Source organism: Tachyglossus aculeatus, chromosome 21, assembly GCF_015852505.1.
Source record: "Tachyglossus aculeatus isolate mTacAcu1 chromosome 21, mTacAcu1.pri, whole genome shotgun sequence".
In the NCBI taxonomy this organism is placed as follows: domain Eukaryota; kingdom Metazoa; phylum Chordata; class Mammalia; order Monotremata; family Tachyglossidae; genus Tachyglossus; species Tachyglossus aculeatus.
In genome coordinates this window covers 272,636-294,151 of record NC_052086.1, presented here as the reverse complement: position 1 = coordinate 294,151, position 21,516 = coordinate 272,636, and the positions used below count along the sequence as shown (strand labels likewise).

The 21,516-nt window shown below is 55.6% G+C and overlaps 2 protein-coding genes across 8 annotated transcripts; one reads left to right on the top strand and one right to left on the bottom strand.

Moving 5' to 3' along the window:
* The first annotated feature begins 1,062 nt into the window (after nucleotides 1–1,062).
* Nucleotides 1,063–12,142, top strand: SLC7A4 (solute carrier family 7 member 4). 3 transcript variants are annotated; one of them, XM_038762882.1, is made up of 5 exons: nucleotides 1,063–1,096; nucleotides 8,256–9,747; nucleotides 10,503–11,200; nucleotides 11,443–11,547; nucleotides 11,659–12,142. In XM_038762882.1, the coding sequence occupies exons 2-5, from the start codon at nucleotides 8,766–8,768 to the stop codon at nucleotides 12,031–12,033; spliced, it is 2,160 nt and encodes a 719-aa protein (XP_038618810.1). In that variant the 5' UTR covers nucleotides 1,063–1,096; nucleotides 8,256–8,765; the 3' UTR covers nucleotides 12,034–12,142. The 3 variants fall into 3 exon arrangements, with proteins under 3 accessions (XP_038618810.1, XP_038618812.1, XP_038618811.1); XM_038762884.1 differs by having other exon boundaries at nucleotides 11,443–11,551; nucleotides 11,659–11,917; XM_038762883.1 differs by lacking the exon at nucleotides 1,063–1,096 and having other exon boundaries at nucleotides 8,252–9,747.
* Nucleotides 12,143–12,229: 87 nt separating this feature from the next.
* Nucleotides 12,230–21,247, bottom strand: P2RX6 (purinergic receptor P2X 6). 5 transcript variants are annotated; one of them, XM_038762885.1, is made up of 13 exons: nucleotides 21,007–21,247; nucleotides 18,432–18,633; nucleotides 17,811–17,882; nucleotides 16,986–17,061; nucleotides 16,791–16,871; nucleotides 16,502–16,595; nucleotides 16,156–16,236; nucleotides 14,904–15,045; nucleotides 14,465–14,574; nucleotides 14,049–14,142; nucleotides 13,511–13,576; nucleotides 13,097–13,174; nucleotides 12,230–12,835 (listed from the first exon to the last, which is right to left on the bottom strand). In XM_038762885.1, the coding sequence occupies exons 1-13, from the start codon at nucleotides 21,141–21,143 to the stop codon at nucleotides 12,785–12,787; spliced, it is 1,284 nt and encodes a 427-aa protein (XP_038618813.1). In that variant the 5' UTR covers nucleotides 21,144–21,247; the 3' UTR covers nucleotides 12,230–12,784. The 5 variants fall into 5 exon arrangements, with proteins under 5 accessions (XP_038618813.1, XP_038618814.1, XP_038618815.1 ...); XM_038762886.1 differs by having other exon boundaries at nucleotides 18,432–18,582; XM_038762887.1 differs by lacking the exon at nucleotides 13,511–13,576.
* Between the last annotated feature and the right edge of the window lie 269 nt (nucleotides 21,248–21,516).

Genomic DNA, 21,516 nt, shown 5'->3' with positions numbered 1-21,516 from the left:
GCGCTTACCGAGTACTAAGCGCTTGGGAAGTCCAAGTTGGCAACATATAGAGACAGTCCCTACCCAACAGTGGGCTCACAGTCTAGAAGAGTGCTTGGCACATAGTAAGCGCTTACCGAGTACTAAGCGCTTGGGAAGTCCAAGCTGGCAACATAGAGAGACAGTCCATACCCAACAGTGGGCTCACAGTCTAGCAGAGTGCTTGGCACATAGTAAGCGCTTACCGAGTACTAAGCGCTTGGGAAGTCCAAGTTGGCAACATATAGAGACAGTCCCTACCCAACAGTGGGCTCACAGTCTAGAAGAGTGCTTGGCACATAGTAAGCGCTTACCGAGTACTAAGCGCTTGGGAAGTCCAAGCTGGCAACATAGAGAGACAGTCCCTACCCAGCAGTGGGCTCACAGTCTAGCAGAGTGCTGGGCACATAGTAAGCGCTTACCGAGTACTAAGCGCTTGGGAAGTCCAAGCTGGCAACATATGGAGACAGTCCCTACCCAACAGTGGGCTCACAGTCTAGAAGAGTGCTGGGCACATAGTAAGCGCTTAGCGAGTACTAAGCGCTTGGGAAGTCCAAGTTGGCAACATATAGAGACAGTCCCTACCCAACAGTGGGCTCATAGTCTAGAAGAGTGCTGGGCACATAGTAAGCGCTTACCGAGTACTAAGCGCTTGGGAAGTCCAAGCTGGCAACATAGAGAGACAGTCCCTACCCAACAGTGGGCTCACAGTCTAAAAGAGTGCTGGGCACATAGTAAGCGCTTACCGAGTACAATAATAAGAATGGACGGGGTGAGATCCCACTGTTGGGTAGGGACTGTCTGTATATATTGCCAATCTGTACTTCCCAAGCGCTTAGTACAGTGCTCTGCACACAGTAAGCGCTCAATAAATACGATTGATGATGGTGATGGGGGTCAGGTGGAGACCCCGAGGGGTCTCCAAATTATCAATTTGGCTCCGCCTGCTCGGTGGCCTACGACTAACGCGGCAACCAATCCTCAGCCAAGGCAACCACGGGGCGGGGCGGACCCAGCCCAGGGAGCCGAGCCGAGCCGGGCCAAGCCGAGCCGAGCCGAGCCGAGCCGGACCGAGCAGGTGGGTACCTCGGGCCCCGAGGTGGGGGGCGGTGGACCCCTGCTCGCCCCCATCCTCTTCCTCGACCTCCCCTTTCCTCTCTCCCTCCACACTCCCCTAGCCCAACCCCTGGGCTCCTAAATCCCCAAGTGGGCCAGTGGCGATGCTGAAGGCCTCCGCCCCGATCCCTGGGGCCAGAATCATCATTTAATCGTATTTATTGAGCGCTTACTGTGCGCAGAACACTGCACTAAGCGCTTGCCAGATAATAATAATGATGATGATGGCATTTATTAAGCGCTTACTATGTTTAGACTGTGAGCCCACTGTTGGGTAGGGACTGTCTCTATGTGTTGCCAGTTTGTACTTCCCAAGCGCTTAGTACAGTGCTCTGCACATAGGAAGCGCTCAATAAATACGATTGATGATGATGATGATGGCATTTATTAAGCGCTTGCTATGTTTAGACTGTGAGCCCACTGTTGGGTAGGGACTGTCTCTATGTGTTGCCAATTTGTACTTCCCAAGCGCTTAGTACAGTGCTCTGCACATAGGAAGCGCTCAATAAATGCGATTGATGATGATGATGGCATTTATTAAGCGCTTACTATGTTTAGACTGTGAGCCCACTGTTGGGTAGGGACTGTCTTTATATGTTGCCAATTTGTACTTCCCAAGCGCTTAGTACAGTGCTCTGCACATAGGAAGCGCTCAATAAATACGATTGATGATGATGATGTTGGGGGCCGAGAGGCGAGAACCCCCCCCAGCCCCACCCAATGCCCAATTCCCAGTGCCCAAATCGTTTCCACTTAATTGACAGGCCGGGCTGCTGAGCCGGCTGGACGGGGCAGGTTTTCAGAGGGACAAGGAAGGTGGCGGGGAAGAGTGCCAAGTGCCCACTGCAGCGCTCTGCACACAGTAAGCGCCCAGTAAATATGATCGAATGAATATTACACTCGCCTCCTCCTCCCCCGCCCTCGGAGGTTTCCATCCTAGCAGGTTAATGAATGATTGAATCAACTCGCACCTGTCATCCGTGAGCGCCGCCACCTTGGCACTCCCGCATCCATTTTCTGCCTTACTAGAGATTGCTTTTTTTTTTTTTTTCCCTTGCCTGGTTCCTTTTATTCCCTTGCCTTCTTCCTTTTATTCCCTTGCCTTCTTCCTTTTATTCCCTTGCCTTCATGTCCGGACGTTTGCTTAGAGGATGTTGGGTTTGGGCCTGAATGGGGGCCCTCACAGCAAGGGCCTGGACTGAGGCCCTTAAGTCTCTCCCCTCTGCTACCCTTCCCTAAGTGCCTCCTCTGGGGGTCTTACATCCACTGATAAACACCACCCCCCCCGTCCCCCAACAAGTGCTCAATAAATACATCTGACCATCTAATTACCAACCCACAGTATGTGATGTTAGCAGTTTACAATCAATTGTAAATATGTTGTCGACTTGTACTTCCCAAGATCTCCTCTCCCTCTCCCCCTCGTCCCCTTCTCCATCCTCCCCATCTTACCTCCTTCCCTTCCCCACAGCACCTGTGTATATGTATATATGTTTGTACATATTTATTACTCTATTTTACTTGTACATATCTATTCTATTTATTTTATTTTGTTAGTATGTTTGGTTTTGTTCTCTGGCCCCCCCCTTTTAGACTGTGAGCCCACTGTTGGGCAGGGACTGTCTCTATGTGTTGCCAATTTGTACTTCCCAAGCGCCTAGTACAGTGCTCTGCACACAGTAAGCGCTCAATAAATACGATTGATGATGAAGAGCTTAGTACAGTGCTCTGCACACAGTAACCGCTCCATAAATACTACTGAATAAATGAATTAAGTGCCCGGTCTCTGGGTCTCGCATCGGCTGACCTCCCCATGCGCTTGTCTACAGAAGCGCCCGTGTGTTTCTTTTTTTTTTTAATGGTACTTGTTAAGCGCTTACTGTTGTCGAACATTGTTCTAAGCCCTGGGGTAGACACAAATTAATCAGATTAAGACACAGTCGCTGTCCCCCTTGGGATTTACAGTCTAAGTAGGAGAGAGTAGGATTTAATTCCAATCCCGGCTCCGCCAAATGTCAGCTGTGTGACTTTGGGCAGGTCACTTCACTTCTCTGGGCCTCAGTTCCCTCATCTGGAAAATGGGGATTAAGACTGTGAGCCCCCCGTGGGACGACCTCATCTCCTTGTAACCTCCCCAGCGCTTAGAACAGTGCTTTGCACATAGTAAGCGCTTAATAAATGCTATCATTAAATAATGATATTTATTATTACTTTTATTATTATTTTACTTTACTATTACTATTTACTTTTACTATTATATTACTTTTATTATTATTATTATTGTTATTATTATTATTTTCCTCACTGTACTTTCATTCTCCTGGGCTGCTCATTAGCTCAGAAGATTTCAACTACCACTTCTTTTGCAAATGATTCCCAAGTCTACAGCTCAAACCTTTCAATCAATCAATCAATTGTATTTATTGAGCACTTACTGTGTGCAGAGCACTGTACTAAGCACTTGGGAAGCACAAGTTGGCAACATATAGAGACAGTCCCTACCCAACAGTGGGCTCACAGTCTAGAAGGGGGAGACAGAGAACAAAACCAAACATACTAACAAAATAAAATAAATAGAATATTTCACTTGATCTACCAGCTAGATGATTCCATGGCATTTTATACTGAACTTCTCAATTAATCAATCGTATTTATTGAGCGCTTTCTATATGCAGAGTACTGTCTGTACTAAGCACTATCATTATTTAATCCCCATTTTAGAGCTGAGGTACCTGAAGCACAGAGAAGTCAAGTGACTTGCCCAAGGTGACCCAACAGGTGGAACTGGGATTAGAACCCAGGTCCTTTAATTCCCAGGCCCTGGTTCTTTCCAGTAGCGATGGTTCTGGAACAGTCAGTGGAGAGCCATGGGGAATTGGGTGCTTTGCAAATAGTAAGCGCTTAATAAATGCCATCATTATTATTATCAGGAGATCCAACCCTGGATCCCCCCTCACCCAATCCATCAATCAGTCAGTGGTATTTATTGAGCACTTACTGCATACAGAGCACCTTACAGACAACTTGGGAGAGTACTACATAGCAGAGTTGGTAGACAAGATCCCTGCCTTCAAGGAGAAGCAGCATGGCCTAGTGGAAAGAGCAGCAGGGGCCTTGGAGACAGAGGACTTGGGTTTTAATCTTGGCTATGCCAATTGCTTAATTCATCCAATTGTATTTATTGAGCACTTAGTGTGCAGAGCAATGTACTACGCATTTGGAAAGTAAAGTGCAACAATAAAGAGAGACGATCCCTGTCCACAATGGGCTCACAGTCTGGGGTGGGGTGGGGGGGGAGACGGACATCAGTACAAGTAAACAGTCCTTAATGTAAATAAATAGTATCATAGATATATACGTGTATACTTAAGTGTTGTGAGGCCTGGAAGGAGTGTGGGAGAGTGAAGGGAGCGAGTCAGGGTGACACGGAAGAGAGTGGGAGCTGAGGAAAAGGGGGGCTTAGTCTGGGAAGACCTCTTAGAGAAGATGCGCCTTCATTAGGGCTTTGCAGAAGAGAAGAGTGTCTGGCAGATTTGAGGAGGGAAGGTATTTTAGGCCAGAAGTAGGACGTGGGCCAGGAGTCGGTGGCAAGACAGGAGAAATCGAGGCACCAGGGGAGCGAAGTTTGCGGGCTGAGATGTAGAAGGAGAGGGGCGAGGTGAGCTAGGAGGGGGCGAGGTGATGGAGAGCTTTAAAGCCAATCGGGAGGAGTTTTTGTTTGATACGGAGGTGGATAGGCAGCCACCGGAGATTTTTGAGGAGGGGGATGATATGCCCTGAACGTTTCTGTGGAAAGATAATCCGGGCAGCGGAGTGAAGTATGGACTGAAGTGAGGGAGAAGCGGGAGTTTGGGAGGTCAGAAAGGAGGCTGATGTGGTAATATAGGCGGGTTAGGATGAATGACTGTATTTCCCCACAGCACCTGTGTATATGTATATATGTTTGTACATATTTATTACTCTATTTTATTTGTGCATATCTATACTATTTGTTTTGTTTTGTTGGTGTGTTTGGTTTTGTTCTCTGTCTCCCCCTTTTAGACTGTGAGCCCACTGTTGGGTAGGGACTGTCTCTATGTGTTGCCAATTTGTACTTCCCAAGCGCTTAGTACAGTGCTCTGCACATAGTAAGCGCTCTATAAATATGATTGATGATGATTGATGATTAACATGGTAGCGGTTTGGATGGAGAAGAAAGGGCGGTTCTTGGTGATGTTGTGAAAGTGAGACCAACAGGATTTGGTGACAGATTGGATATGTGGGTTGAATGAGAGAACGGAGTCAAGGATGACACCAAGGTTATGGGCTTGTGAGATGGGAAGGATGGTTGTGCTGTCTATAGTGACGTTGGACAAGTCACTTAACTTCTCTGTGCCTCAATTTCCTCATCTGTAAAATGGAAATTCAATGCCTGTTCTACATCTTACTTTGCTATGCGACTTTGGACAAGTCACTTCACTTCTCTGTGCCTCGGTTACCTCATCGATAAAATGGGGTTTGAGACTGTGAGCCCCACATAGGATCGGGACTGTGTCAAACACAATTTTCTTGTGTCCATCCCAGAGCTTAGTACATTGCCTGGCACAGAGTAAGTTCTTAACAAATACCATTATTATTATTATTACTTAGATTATGAGGCCCATGTGGGGCAGGGACTGTGTCCAACCTGATTAACTTGTATCGTCAGTGCCTGACATTTAGTAAAGGCTTAATAGATGCCATTATTATTATTAAGGAGCTCACAATCTAATGGAGGAGAGAGACAAAAATATAAATTATAGATGAGGAAGGTGTAGAGTTGTAGTGCGAAATGAGCGAAGCAAGGTAGTAAGACAATCAACAATATAAATTGAGTGCTTATAATGGGAAGGGTACTGTTCTAAGAGTTTGGGAAGTACTAAATACACATACATACAAACATATGTATAATTGTCCTTCATATTAGAGCACACCACTCAGTGAAATTCACCCATGAAAGTGTGTGTGTGTGAGAGACAGAGCGAGAGAGAGAGAATGACTGACCCACTGACTGAGGAAGCCAATGTGGAGTCACAAACCCCGCCCATTTGTGCACACAAAAATGGCCTACATGTTGTGTTATTAATATTACATGGAGTAGTGGATAGATTCTGGGCTCGGGAGTCAGAAGGACCTTGGTTTTAATTCTGGCTCTGCCACTTGTCTGCTGTGTGAACTTGAGCAATTCACTTCACTTCTCCGTGCCTCAGGTCCCTCCTTTCTAAAATGGGGATTGAGACTGTAAACCTCACATGGGATGGGGACCCTGTCCAACCCAATTTGCTCATATCCACCCCAGCGCTTAGTACGGCGTCCGGCACAAAGTAAGCGCTTAACGAACAGCACATTTATTATTATTGTTGTCTTGCTTAGTCTTTGCATTGGTGCTGTTTTCGCCTTCTCTTCTCTGTCCCTCCTTCCTTGCAAAACTTTGCTCAGAGAGACACTCTGTTCTCCATGGCAGTGCACCATGCTGGTCTGTCCTTAGCCTTTGACTCCGGTTCTTCTGCTTAATGCCTTCTGGTCCGAGGCTTTGTTTTTTACCAAGCCCTTAAATGGTTTCCTTCACCCTCCTGCCTTTCACTTTGCCAATTTCAGCTCTGTACCAGCAGCTGTTTGGGTCTTCTGCTGTGTACTGTTCTCCTCCCTCCATCCATCCACCCACTCTAATTAAGAGGAGCAGAACTCCAATGTTGTCCCTGATCTTATCTTGCCATTCCATGGAAGTCAGGCCTGTTAATGACTCTCCTGGAAATGGTGGGGAAGCTGCATGTGGCCTTTGGGCAGGTCTCACACTTAATAGCTCTGGAGGAGGAGGAGGACAGCTCCTGAACAGACTGTGTCAGTTAATCAGTCATTAGTATTAATTGAGCGCTTACTGTGTGCAAAGTAGTGTACTAAGCGCTTGGGAGAGTGCACTATAATAATACAAGTCCCTGTCTAACTGGCTTCTAGAGGAGGAATACTAGTAATAGTATTTATAAAGCAGCATTGCATAGTGGATAGAGTATGGACCTGGGAATAAGAAGGACCCAGGTTCTAATCCCTATTCTGCCACTTATCTGCTGTGTGACCTTGGGCAAGTCACTTCTCTGTGCCCGGGTTACCTCATCTGTAAAATGGGGATTGAGACTGGGAGCCCTACATAATAATAATAATAATAATAATAATAATAATAATAATAGCATTTATTAAGCACTTACAGGACTGTGTTCAACACAACCCAGCAATTATTACAGTGACTGGCACATTCTAGTGCTTAACAATTAACACAATCATTATTATTATTATTGTGAAGCATTTACTATGTGCAGAGCACTGTGCTAAGCACTGGGAGAATATACACAGGTGGAAATTAAACACAGTCCCTGTCCCTCATGGGGCTAACAATCTAAGAGTTTGTGCTGACCTGCTTGATTTGCTCTTCTATTTCCCAGTCTGCTTTCATTCATTCATTCAGTCGTATTTATTGAGTGCTTACTGTGTGCAGAGCACTGTACTAAGCCCTTGGGAAGTACAAGTTGGCAACATATAGAGACAGTCCCTACCCAACAGTGGGCTCACAGTCTAGAAGAGGGTGACTGATCAGTGTCCCGCCTGGGTATCGCAACTCGGTGCCTGAGCGCAGCTCTGTGTCGCCCATCTCCAGTCTGGGTCGAGTTCCCGACGTCACCGGGGTGGGCCGATCCATCCCCTCGGTTTTCTTTTTTTCATTGTACTTGCTAAGTGCTTACAATGCGCCGGGCACTATACTAAGCGCTGGGGTAGATACACGCTAACCAGGTAGAACACAGGCCCGTATCCCACGTGGGGCTCACAGTCTTAATCCGCATTTTACAGATGAGAGAACTGAGGCACAGAAAAGTTAAGAGACTTGCCCAAGGTCACGCAGCTGACAAGCGGCGGAGCTGGAGTTAGAACCCAGGTCCTCCTGAATCCCAGACCCGGGGCCGCACTGCTTCTTCAGCCTGAGGAGCTGTGAACCTTTTTACAGCCCTCTGATACAGTGAAGCTTTTTACAGCCGTCTTCCAGGGCGTGGGGAGCTGGGGCCTCTTGGGAACCAGACTTGGGCACACATTGATTCTCAAATGTCTGTTTCTAGGGTTCTGGATGCCGCTTGACATCTGTTTGGTTGGAAGAGTTTGCCAGGGGAGCAGGAGGCTATTCTGACACATCCCACCCAGGGATCCTGTGGCCTCCTCCGGCACAGCCATCTGGGATCCACTGAACGGGAACGGGTCCACCCCGCAGCCCAACTTTTTACCCAGCTGGCGCTGGGCTGCGGCTCGAACCGGGCACCGCTGGCCCTGCCTCGGCCGGCCTCGCCTTCGCATTGGAATGAGATGACAGGATCCTGGCCTTCGAGGAGCTGAGTCTGGCCGGCCACTTGCGTAGTCGGTGCTAAGCGCTGGGGATAACCCCTGCGGGATCCAAGACCCGACGCCCGCCGTCGCAGAGCCTTCGGTCTAGTCGGCTCCCCCGGCGTGCGGAGCCCCGTGTCGGGCGTGTGGGAGAGGACCGCGGACACGACCCCCGGGCCTGAGGACTCGCGGTTCCCTCCTCCCCACCCCCAGGCAGTGGAGGCGCCCCCGGGGCCCGGCCCTCCACCCCCATGGCCCCACGGTTGCCCTCGGCGGCCGACCTGGCCCACCTCTGCAGGAAGCTGCACCGGCTGAAGACGCTGGACGCCGACCTCATGGAGACCTCGTTCCAGCGCTGCCTGTCCACGGCCGACCTGGCCCTGCTGGGCCTCGGGGGCATGGTCGGGTCCGGCCTCTACGTGCTCACAGGGACGGTGGCCAAAGAGCTGGCCGGCCCCGCGGTGACCGTGTCCTTCGCCGCGGCCGGGCTGGCCTCCCTGCTGGCCGCCCTGTGCTACGCTGAGTTCGGGGCCCGCGTGCCCCGCACCGGCTCCGCCTACGTGTTCACGTACGTGTCCGTGGGCGAGCTGTGGGCCTTCCTCATCGGCTGGAACGTGCTGCTGGAGTACCTGACCGGAGGGGCGGCCGTGGCCCGGGCCTGGAGCGGCACGCTGGACGCCATCCTGGGCCACCGGGTGCGCAACTTCACCGAGGCTCACGTGGGGCACTGGCAGGTGCCCTTCCTGGCGCACTCGCCCGACTTCCTGGCGGCCGGCGTGCTGCTGGTGGCCTCAGCTGGCGTGGCCTGTGGCGCCCGGGCCTCCTCGTGGCTCAACCACGCCTTCTCCGCCGTCAGCATGGGCGTGATCCTGCTGGTGGTGGTCCTGGGGTTTGCGCTGGCCCAGCCGGCCAACTGGGGGCCGCGGGAGGGGGGCTTCGCGCCCTTCGGGGCCTCCGGGGTCCTGGCCGGCGCGGCCACCTGCTTCTACGCCTTCGTGGGCTTCGACGTCATCGCCGCGTCCAGTGAGGAGGCCCGAGACCCCCGCCGGTCCGTCCCCCGGGCCACCGCCGTTGCCCTGGGGCTGGCGGCCACCACCTACGTGCTGGTTGCTGCCGCGCTCACTCTCATGGTGCCGTGGCACCGCCTGGACCCCGAGTCGGCCCTTGCCGACGCCTTCTACCGGCGTGGCTACGGCTGGGCCGGATTTCTTGTGGCCGTCGGCTCCCTCTGCGGTGAGGGGGAGATGGGGAGGACCGGGAAGGGCGGTGGGAAGGGATAGGGGAGTGGCGGGGAGAGGGAGAGTGTGGATGATGGGATAGCGTGGGTGGAAAAGGAAGGAGGCAGGGGGCCGGGGGGTGGGGGAAACTGGTGTGGGGAGGATGTGGGTGGCTGACGGCGACGGCTGAGGCTGGGGAGGAGAAGACCCCGTGCGGTTGGGGCAGGGGACTGGGCGTAGGGAAAGGCAGGACCCCTAGATTTACCGCTAGAGAAGCGGCATGGCCTGATGGAAAGAGCCAGGGCTCGTGAGTCAGAGGACCTGGGTTCTTATCCCGACTCTGCCACTTTTCTGCTGTGTGACCTTGGGCGAGTCACTTCACTTCTTTGGGCCTCAGTTGCCTCATCTGTAACATGGGGATTAAGACCGTGGGACAGGGCCTATGTGTCCAATTTAAGTTGCATCTATCGCAGCGTTTAGGAGAGTGCCTGGCACGTACTAAGCACTCCGCGGATACCATAGAAAGGTGTCCTCTGGAGAGGGCACGGGTCAGGCTAGTGTCCCTGCGACTCGGTTCTCCCCCGTTCCCGGAGCTGGGACCCCCAAGGGGTCCGGGCAGGTTGGGAGCAGGGGGCGTCGGGAGGAGTTTCGGCTCATAGCTGAGAGGTCTCCCCCTCCCCGCCTCCTCCCAGGGAGTCCCCCCTCAGCCCGTCCGCCCCCGTCCCTACTGGCGGGGCGGGCCCGTGACCCCGGACGCCGTCTCGCCCGCAGCCATGAACACGGTCCTGCTCAGTAACCTCTTCTCGCTGCCCCGCATCGCCTATGCCATGGCCGCAGACGGGCTCTTCTTCTCCGCCTTCGCCCGGCTGCACCCGCGGACGCAGGTGCCCGTGGCGGGCATCGCCGTGTTCGGCCTCCTCATGGCGTTGCTGGCGCTGCTGCTGGAGCTGGAGGCCCTGGTACAGTTCCTCTCCATCGGCACCCTCCTGGCCTACACCTTCGTGGCGGCCAGCGTCACGGTCCTGCGCTTTCGGGCGGGTCCCGGCTCCAGTCCCATTCCCGGCCCTGACCCCGCGGGCCCCTCCCCTGAGGGTCGTGCCCAGGAAGGCCACACCCCCGGTGGCCCCAGCCCTGCCACCCCCGCCCCCAAGGAATATGAGTCCTTCTCGGACAAGCTGCAGCTGGTGGAGGCCGAGCCGGAGGGAGCTCCTCGGCCTGGCCAGCTCAGAGCCGCCTTCCGACCCCTCCTGGGCTCGCTGAGCCGCCGCTGGCCCGGGACGCTGGTGCCCGCTGCCGTGGGGGCCCTGGTGGGCTCGGCCGTGGCCCTGGGCTGCGTCCTCACCTTCGCGGGGCCCAGCCTGCCGGCCTGGGGCTCTGCCCTGCTGCTCCTGCCCTGCGGCCTGGTGTTCCTGCTTAGCCTCCTGCTACTCTCTGCTCACCAGCAGCAGAAGACCCCGGACACCTTCCAGGTAGGTACCCCTGGCTTCTCCCCGTGCCCAAGCGGCCCTCTCGGGTGGGGATTGGCACCTTTATCGCTCTGTAGCCTCAGCTCACCCTTGGCTTGGGGCCTACTCTGGACTCCACAGCCTCCCCTCCCGGGCCCGTCCATGGTGTTCGCTCGCCCCCGGGGCCTTCTGGAATTTCCCAGAGACTTTGGGATGAAGAGACCTTCCGCTCCCGCCCCAGTCGGTCCCCGCGTTTTGCTTCTCAGATCCCCCTGGTGCCCCTGACTCCGGCGCTGAGTGTCCTGCTCAACGTATGCCTCATGCTGAAGCTCAGCCCCATGACCTGGGTGCGCTTCGCCATCTGGTTGCTGGTGGGTGAGTACCGTCCCTGCCCGGGGCTCCGCGCCGGGCCGTCCTCCCCCGTGTCGGCGGGTCCCCGGCCGGGCTGATCCCGCCCCCCACCCCCGTTCCCCCGGCTGCAGGGCTGTTGGTGTACTTCGGCTACGGGATCCTGCACAGCAGGGAGAACCGACACGAACCGCGACCGGACGGGGGCACCCGCTATGTGGTGTTTCCGAGCGGGAGCCTCGACGAGACGCTGCAGGCTGTGCAGCCCCCGGCCCGGCAGACTCCGGACCCCGCCGCCGACAGGTGATCCCATGCCGGACCGGACCCGACCCACCCGTGCTAGCAGGAATGCGCCACCCCCAATAGCCTTCACTGCCACCAACAAGGCAGCTGGGACCCCCCCGCCCCCGGGCCGCCCTCTGCCGAGTTCCCTCTGCCTTCCTCCTTGCCCCCTGCCCCCCACCCCTAATAATAAGACTAAGAAAAAGAACAGTGGTGGTATTTGTTAAGCACTTACTCTATTCCCAGCAGGTCAGTAGGCGCCTGGGCGGATAATGGTTAATTGGGTCGGTCACGGTCCCTGACCCGGACGGGACCCCCAGCCCTAGGGTCACCCTAGGACCCAACCGAGCAGATGGCCCTCGGGCCCCAGGGTGGGTCAGGGCCTGCTCCCGCGCACTCCCCCATCCCCCTCACAGGTGGTGATGGGGCAGATACGGTGCAGCAGCCCCTCCCCTTCCCAAGGAGCTGAGGGTCCGGTTGCTCCCTTACCTGGTTCAGGTGGGACGGCCCGCAGACCCTCTCGCCCACCGACCCCTTCGCCCACTGAGGGGCTGGAACAGGTAACCCTGATTTCTTCCTGGAAGGTTTATTCTAAACAGATTCCGTAGTTGTCCTCGGTTGACTCTCGTCCAAAACCCCGGGGGGACCTTGGGGGCTTGGGGCGGGGTGGGCCGGGGGCCCGGAGGGGGTGAGGTGGAGGCTGGCCTGAGCACCAGGGTGTGGTTCGCTCCGGCTGGTCTGCCCACTCGGCAGAGGGAATCCACACGCTTCCCAGTGGGGCTGAGTGCGGCCAGGGAAGGCCTTTTGTAGAAGATGTGATTGTAGAACGGTGGCGTTGTCTGCAGTGAGCGGAAGGTTGGGACAAGCCGTCGGCGGGCCGGGCTGAACTGGGTCGAACAGGGTCAGATTGGGTCGCCTCTTCCTTCCCCGTGCAGGGGTGGGCAAATCGGGACAAGATGGAACCAGATGAAATGGTGCTCAGCAGGGAGCTTCCTCTAGCGAGCCTTTGGGGTTCTTGGGAGCCTTAGCCTGAGAGAGACACCAAGGGCTTCACTGCCCCCCCCAAGCCAGCCCATCCCCCCTCCCACACCCTGCCTGGGGTCTCCCTGGGGGCAGGACTGAGGGGCCTGGAGAACCCTCGTTCAATCCAGGACACCCAGTCCCACTCCCTCCCCTGCCCTCCATCATGTCCAAGGTTTAGCGAGTCATTCTCCAGGGCAGCCCCCCCGCACCCCCGAGAACCCCATGGGAGTATTGGGTGGACTGGGGCAGGCGGAGGGGCCCCCACACCTCTTCATACTTCACCCCCCAGTAGAAGGCAGCTTCCCCGTCCAGGTAGAGCAGGAGCATGTCACAGAGGACTGTGGCCTGTATGAGGACACGGGGTGGAAGAGCAGGGCTATGGAGGCCTGTGGTGATTGGGGGCACTTCCCTGGTCCTCTCTGTCCCCTACCCAGCTCGGAATGTGTCCGAGCGAGTGACACATTAATGCCCCTTGGTGACCCCACATCACAGGCCAACCGGCTGTGTGTCCTTGGGCAAAGGACTTGACCTGTGAAATGGGGGCTGTAACCCCCCCCTCCACCCTTCCCTGCTTCCTTCCCCCCAGGAGGTGAGGGGGGCACTGAGTTGGGGTGGGGGCAGGCCTGCAGGAAAGGGCTTGAAGAGACTAGAGGGAGACCCGCACGGAAGGGAGCTACTCACGGCTCCCAGCAGCGCGAGCCCCGTGCCCAGAGTGACGGCCAGCGGGATGACCCCAAATCGCCCAGCCTAGAAGAGAGGGGTGCTTGCTCACAGGGCTCCCCGCTGCCCGTGGGGGATGGGCTTCCCAGCAGGGAGGGGCTGGCAGGCGGGCTCATGGAGAGAAAGTTGGGTCAGGTGTGAATGGCTGAATGGCCCGCTCTCCTATCCGGTCAGGGGACAGGGCCAGCGGACCAAGACCTCAAGTCTCCGTCACCCTGAATTTTCACCATCCTCATTAGGATTGCGGGGGGGCGGGGGGCTGCTGCATGCGGTGCCCCCAGCTGGGCGCTGCCACTGTGGGGAAGGGTCAACCATCCAGCCCAAGCCTCACCTCACACCTGCCCCCAGCGCTGACCCCAAAGTGCACGCTCTGCTGACCACCCCAGCCCCTGACTCTCCCTCCCAGAGCCACGGCTCTGCCCCGTCCTGGGTAAGTTGTTCCGCATCGGGAGCCTCGGCCTTTCCCCCAGCTCTTCTCCCTCCAAGCAGAGCCCTCTACCTGCCCGCGGGCCAGGATGTCGAAGCGGATCCCATACACCTTGAGGAGGCTGCGGGCCTCTCGCCCCTCGGGCTCCCACCAGTAAGACGCGGTCCTGTGTGAGATGTACCTGCTGCAGGGCTTCGTTCCATCCCTCCTTCCCCCTCCTTCCTGTGTATGATGGTCCTGTTCCAGGACTTTGATCCTGCCCCTTCCCTCCCATCTCTCCCCCCGGCCTCCCGCCACCCACCCACCCAACCACCCTGCATCTCCCCCGCCACCCTAGCCGCTCTCTTTTTCCTGGCAACAATACAGGCCGGGAATCCCAGCTCCCAAGTCCCGGCTGTGGAGAGGAGAAGTCAGCGGGGCTGGGGGGAGCAGGGCTGAGGCTTTCAATGGGGCAGGTCTGGGGCGGGGGCTGACCGGGCCCCACACACCTGAAGTTGTAGTTCCTCTCCTGCAGCCGGAAGGAGTATCGAGGCCGACACTCATCGGAGGCGAGGTCCAGGTCGCAGTCCCAGTCGATCTGAACCCTGATGACTCCACCCTGAAGGCAGGATACCCCATCGGCAGCCCCCCACCCCCGGCAGCCTTCCTCTCCCCTCCTCCCGTCTGCTGGGCCGGCTGGGGATCTACCGGCCCAGGAGTCTGGAGCGGGCTGGGCCAAGGCGGGCAGAGAGCCTGGTGTGCGCTCCTGTGCCCATTTGGTTTTCACTCATACCATTCTATTTGTGAACGATTTTGGTCACAGCATCACCCCCTTTGGGAGGGGAAGGCTACCCCTGGCTTCCAACACAGCACACTGCTCCCCGTGGGTGCTCACTAAATGATTCCAATGGATATTTCTGCATCTCCTGGGGAAGCAGGGAACCTTACCAGCGGGGCCAGGGATCCAAAGGTCTCCCCAGCCTCCTCCACCATGTCGTGCACCCGGAAGATGGGGCAGAACGGGCTGGACTGGGGGTCGTAGTGGCAGCCTTTTAAGTAGGTGCTCTCCTTGGCTTCTAGCATGTTTGACCTGTGATGCACATGGTTTGCGGGAGGTCGGGGCGGGGGGCAGTGGAGAATGGTGGTAATCTTTGACCTCAGCAAGGCCCACAGACCAGAGCTGGGACCACATGGCTGGAAGAGTCGTTGAGAGCAGGGGGCACAGATGGTGACTTGCTGGGTGGAAGGGATGGCAGCCCCCTCTATCTGGTTGCCCCCCTCCTCACCACTCCCTTCCCCCCCAACCAGCCCGGTCCCGAAATCACCACAGACCCCAAGCACTCTGGCAGTGAATCAGCCTTGGGCCACCTGACAATTATTGTCCGGCTAGCAGTCATCTGTTGGCTTGCTGTGGGCCAGCTGTGTGCTGTCACTAGCTGCCACAGGCTGCTGGCTGCCTCCCCGCACCCGACTGAAAGTACCTCGAGGATGGGAATTGTGTTTACCGATTATCTTATTCATTCTTCTCTCCCAAACGCTTAGTACAGTGCTCTGCACACAGAAAGCCCTTGATAAATACCCCTGATTGCTAGCCGGCCATCTGCTGGCAGAGAAGCAGCATGGCCTAGTGGCAAGGGCACGAAGATGTGGGTTCTAATCCCGGCTTGGCAACTTGTCTGCTGTGTGACCTTGGGCAAGTCACTTAACTTCACTTTGCCTCAGTTACCTCATCTGTAAAATGGGGATTGAGAATGTGACTTGCATGTGGGACAGGGACTGCGTCCAACCTGATCACCCTGTGTGTATCCAGTGCTTAGAACAGTGCTTGGCACGAGGTAAGTGCTTAACAAATACCATTATTATTATTATTATTGGCTATCTGCCTGCTGGTGGCCACTGGCCGGCTGCTGGTGACTATTAGCCATCTGCTGGCCGTCGGCTGGTGACTATTGGCTGTCTGCTGACTAGCTCTGTGATCCCTTTGTATTTTACCATGTACTTATATCTTATGCTTCTTGTCTCCCATCTCTTCACCTTCGGGCATTTGCCATCAGATGCTGGGCAAGTTTGCCATCAGCCTGGCTGCCCCTGGAGGGCAGGGACCGTGCCAGTCAGTTTCTCCAGGGGACACTGAGCTCCGTCTGAACGATGGCCACTCGTGCCACCGGCCAGGGGGACCGACGGGCTGGGGGTCACTTACTTGGAGAAGTTGAACTTAGCGAAGGTGACGGTGTTTTTGATGAACAGAGTGAAGTTTTCCGCTTCAGCTAGAAGGGCGCTCCTGCAGGGGGAAACAACCTGCTTGGGATGGGAGGCGGACCCCCGCCCACCCTGGGTAGGCCCCGGCCCCTTCCCTGCCCCTGACCCCGGGGCAGACTGGAGTCTCCTGTCTGCAGGACGCATCCGCTGAGGGTGGGTGGGTGGGTTGGAGAGGGTGAGGGCAGGGGGATGTGGGGAAAAGTCTGCCGGGGCGTGGTGGGGGTGGGGTGCCCGTTGGAGCCTCCCGTACCCCTCGGCCTGGGTTTTCTGTGCAGCCTCGCCCTTACCTGGACACGGAGCCGCTCTCCACGGGGCACCAGCCCACCACCTCACAGGTGGAGTGGGTTGAGTTAAATGCCACGCATTTCCCCGTCTTTATCCCTGAAAGACCCGAGGAGCTGTGTCTTGGACTCCATCCCTCCTTCCTCCTCAACCCCTGCCTCCTTTCTGCTTTCTCCCAGCCCGGCCCAGGAGCCTCCTCGCCCTCTCCCAGATGTCCAGTTGCAGAGGCCAGGAGGTAGTGTCCCCTCAGGTCTCCTTCACAGCATCCCAGGGGTGGAGGGGTGGGGAGTTTACCGCCCATTGTGCAATTGAGGATCTGAGGGTCGGAGAGCTGCAGTGACTTGGCTGAGGTCCCCTGGCCGTCCTGGGGCAGAGCTGAGCCGACAGACACACAGCCCTCCTCAGGAACAGCAGCAGTAGCTCAGGTCATGGCCCCACCCCACCCCCGGGGAGGGAGCCCAAGCCAGAAGAGGGATGGGGCGCCTTTACCATGTCCATGGGTCACTCCCTCTCCAGCAGGACAGTCCAGGTCTCCTACACAATGCCCCTGGGGGACAGAGGGATGCTGGGGGGAGGGAGGGACAGAACAAGTGCAGTGAATGGCAATTATTAAGTGTTGGGGGGAGGTTCCCGTACTGGTCTCATGCTGACTTTCCCCATCCTGAAGCTCGTTAGGACAGGGTGCCCGCCGCAGGCAGTGGGGTCAGTTTATCGGGGTCAGACCCTATCCTTCATGCCCACCCCCTGGGTAAACTGGAAGCTCCCTGGGTTATTTTTAATTATTAAGTGCTGTCCAGTCATTTCCAATTCATAGCAACTCCATGGGTATACTTTCTCCAGGACGCCCCATCCTCTGACTTCCCAAGCGCTTAGTACAGTGCTCTGCACACAGTAAGTGCTCAACAAATACGATTGAATGAATGAATGAATGAACCTTTCTAATGATTCCTCCATTATAGTTGTTATGGTCTCTATCCATCTAGCTGCTGGTCTGCCTCTTCCTCGTTTTCCCTGGACTTTTCCTAGCATTAGTGTCTTCTCCAGAGAATTAGTCCTCCCGATTATATGTCCAAAATATACTAATCAAAAATGTTTTCTGGTGCTCCTCTCTGTGTCTCCGGGGTCTGTGCCTACTGGCCACTTCGGTGGGCAGGGACCCACCATCAGCCCCAGGCTCTTCTATGCCACAGGGGGATGGCAGGTGGTGATGGACCCTTCTTCCCACCCTGCCCCCCTTGCCTGGACACTCCCGCCACCCCAGAGGGAGGAGGATGGGTAGTTTGTTGGGTGGGGGGGGGGAAGGGGGTTACTTACCTCGGGACATAGGCCGTGGACTTGCCTGGGCACAGCCAGGAAGTTGGTCACCAGGAAAAACGTATTTTCACCCTAGGAAGGAAGGAGACTCAGGCTTGATGCAGCCTGCCAGACCAGCAGGCTGGGGGTCTGGGGCTGCTCCCCGCTCTGCCCCCCAACTCCGGCCTAGGACCGAGTCTCTGCTGCTACAGGTGAGGAAAGAAGCAGACTGATCCTTGTATTTAATGAGCCTTCTGTCCTTTTTGATCAGGGAGAGGGTTGAACCCAGAGCTCAGTGTTGGTGGGTAAGGCGTGGGGGCCGGGGGGGGGGGGGGGGCAGAAAGGCTGGGGAGGGAGGGAGTCAGAGGGAGACAGGCATCAGGTTCAGGCTGGGATGAGACCCCCTCCCTTGGCCCTCATACTGTCCTCCCCTTATCACTACACCACTGTTCGCTTACCCTGTGCCACCTAGGTGGAGCATCTTGCTGATAGCCCAGACCTGGAGGAGGGGGTGATGTGCCCCCACATGACCCCCCACCTTTTCCCAGGCTGGCCCTCCCCCATCCTCTCTACCAGGGAATCTGTGCAGGCCCAGCGACGGCCCGGCCCCACGCTCCCACCCCGAGCGGGGGCCGCACTGACCTGCGGGGGCTTCACGTAGTCAGCCACGTCCCACAGCTTGTCCCCAAACTCCTTGACCCGCGTGACTGAGACACCCTTGAGCTTGGTGATGACCGATACCTGGGGGTCCGAGTCCCGTTCCTGGTAGCCCTTCCTGGCTAGGAGGGCCCAGCTGGCCAGGTGTGGTGGTGGAGGCCGGTGGGGGGAACACGGAGAGGAAACCCTGACCGTATCGCGACGCTGTGGAGCCCGGGCTCACCACTTACCCCCCGAGCCCCCAGGGCAGCCTCCCCGGGGCAGACCTGTGTTGCACCTGGCAGGGAGTCCCAGATGCCCAGGGAGAAGGTGGTGGCGGGTGGGACAAGGGACAGTCCCGGTCCCCAAGGCCCAGGAGGAAGCTGCTTAGCATGGCTTGAGATCAGGGTGAAAGCCCAGGCCGGTGGGAAGATTCCCCCCTGTCTGCCCTCTGCCCCGAGTCCTGGCTCAGATTCCTCCGTGGGCAGAAGGGTGGGCGCAGGGAGCCAGAGGGGAAGCCCCGTGGAAGGACAGGGATCGTGGGTCCCCGGCCCCCCGTAATCCCCCACCCAACCTCCATTATCCTCTCTAGGGTCCCATGCTTCACTCCTTTCAAGCCAACCTCCTCCATACTTGCAGGTTTCTATCCATTCTCACCCATGCATTAATTGGAAATATTTATCCCGGCTCTGCTAATTTTAAATATTTTACGTCCAACTTCCCCATTCATTCATTCATTCATCCAATCATAGAGCACAGGCTTGGGAGCCAGAGGTCATGGGTTCGAATCCCGGCTCCACCGGCTCCCACGCCAACTTCCCCATCCAACTTTCCCATTCATTCAACGTCCAACTTCCCCATTCATTCATTCACTCATCCAATCATATTGAGTGCTTACTGTGTGCGGAGCACTGTACTGAGTGTTTAAAGTACATGGGCGTGAATGCGTCTTCTGTCTGCTGTGCAGGGCCAAGCACCCATTGGATGCAATGAGAATATGGGTGAGGGTGTGTGTAAGAAAATCAGTAGTATTTATTGAGCTTTTACTCTTTGCGGAGGACTGTGCTAAGTGCTCAGGAGGGTACGTTAATGTTGGTAGAAAAATGAATATATAAATGAATGTGCAAATAATTACAAAATATGCCTGTAGGCGAGCACTAGGGGTAATAATAATAATAATAATAATAATGGCATTTATTAAGCGCTTACTATGTGCAAAGCACTGTTGTAAGCGCTGGGGAGGTTACAAGGTGTTCAGGTTAGGCTTTGGTACATAAGTGAAGCTGTTGGTTGGATGACTTCCTCGACTGTGAGCCCGCTGTTGGGTAGGAAACGTCTCTATATGTTGCCAACTTGTTCTTCCCAAGCGCTTAGTACAGTGCTCTGCACACGGTAAGCGCTCAATAAATATGATTGAATGAATGAATGTTGGGTAGGAACCGTCTCTATATGTTGCCAACTTTTGTTCTTCCCAAGCGCTTAGTACAGTGCTCTGAACACAGTAAGCACTCAATAAATACGATTGAATGAATGAATGAATGTTGGGTAGGAACCGTCTCTATTATGTTGCCAACTTGTTCTTCCCAAGCGCTTAGTACAGTGCTCTGCACACAGTAAGCGCTCAATAAATACGATTGAATGAGTGAATGAATGTTGGGTAGGAACCGTCTCTATATGTTGCCAACTTGTTCTTCCCAAGCGCTTAGTACAGTGCTCTGCACACAGTAAGCGCTCAGTAAATTGAATGAATGAGTGAATGTTGGGTAGGAACTGTCTATATCTGTTGCCAAATTGTTCTTCCCAAGCGCTCAGTACAGTGCTCTGCACACGGTAAGCGCTCAATAAATATGATTGAATGAATGAATGTTGGGTAGGAACCGTCTCTATATGTTGTCAAATTGTTCTTCCCAAGCGCTTAGTATAGTGCTCTGCACACAGTAAGCGCTCAATAAAGACGATTGAATGAATGAATGTTGGGTAGGAACCATCTCTATATGTTGCCAACTTGTTCTTCCCAAGCGCTTAGTACAGTGCTCTGCACACAGTAAGCGCTCAATAAATACAATTGAATGAATGAATGAATGTTGGGTAGGAACTGTCTCTATATGTTGCCAACTTGTTCTTCCCAAGCGCTTAGTACAGTGCTCTGCACACAGTAAGCGCTCAATAAATATGATTGAATGAATGAATGTTGGGTAGGAACTGTCTCTATAAGTTGCCAAATTGTTCTTCCCAAGCGCTTAGTACAGTGCTCTGCACACAGTAAGCGCTCAATAAATACGATTGAATGAATGCTGAGCCTGGAGTTTGGGAAGTTATTTAGGGTGGGCTTCCTGGAGAATGTAAGATTGGAAGAGGGCTTTGAATCGGGGGGAAACTGGGCCCAGGGGATTGGAGCGGTGGGTCGGGGGAGGCCTGTATGTGTGTCCCTTCCTCCTCCCCGCCTCTTTTGGATAGCAGCCCGGGCCCTGCGGGGATGAACGGGACCGGTCCCCTTGGTCTCGGGGGTACCGGGGTTCCTGGGGGTCCCTCCCCGCCTGCCTCCCCCCCACCTCCTCTCTTGCTGCGGCCTGGCCCTTACCCCAGCACGTAGCCCAGGATGGCGAGCTGGGCGAGCCGGTGCAGGCCGCCCACCCGCCGGTTCCGGGTGATGACATACTTCTCGGTTTTATAATCCAGCAGGTCCCCGCAGCGGGGGACGGTCCCCAGATCCTCCATGGGCCTCGTGAGTCAGCAGCTAGGCCGGACCCCTCCTCACGGTTTGCAGGGCCGTCATCTCGGGGTGACCGGAGGCGGACCGGCCTCCGAGAGGTTCGGAGGGGGCCAGACGAAGGCCGCTCTGCCGAGGGGCGGGGGACGGGGGGCTACCTCACTGCTGAGGTCATCTTCTAGACTCTGAGCCCGCTGTCGGGTAGGGACCGTCTCTATATGTTGCCAGCTTGTACTTCCCAAGCGCTTAGTCCAGTGCTCTGCACCCAGTAAGCGCTCAATAAAGCAGCGTGGCTCAGTGGAAAAGAGCCCGGGCTTTGGAGTCAGTGGTCATGGTTTCAAGTCCCGGCTCTGCCAACTGTCGGCTGTGTGACTTTGGGCA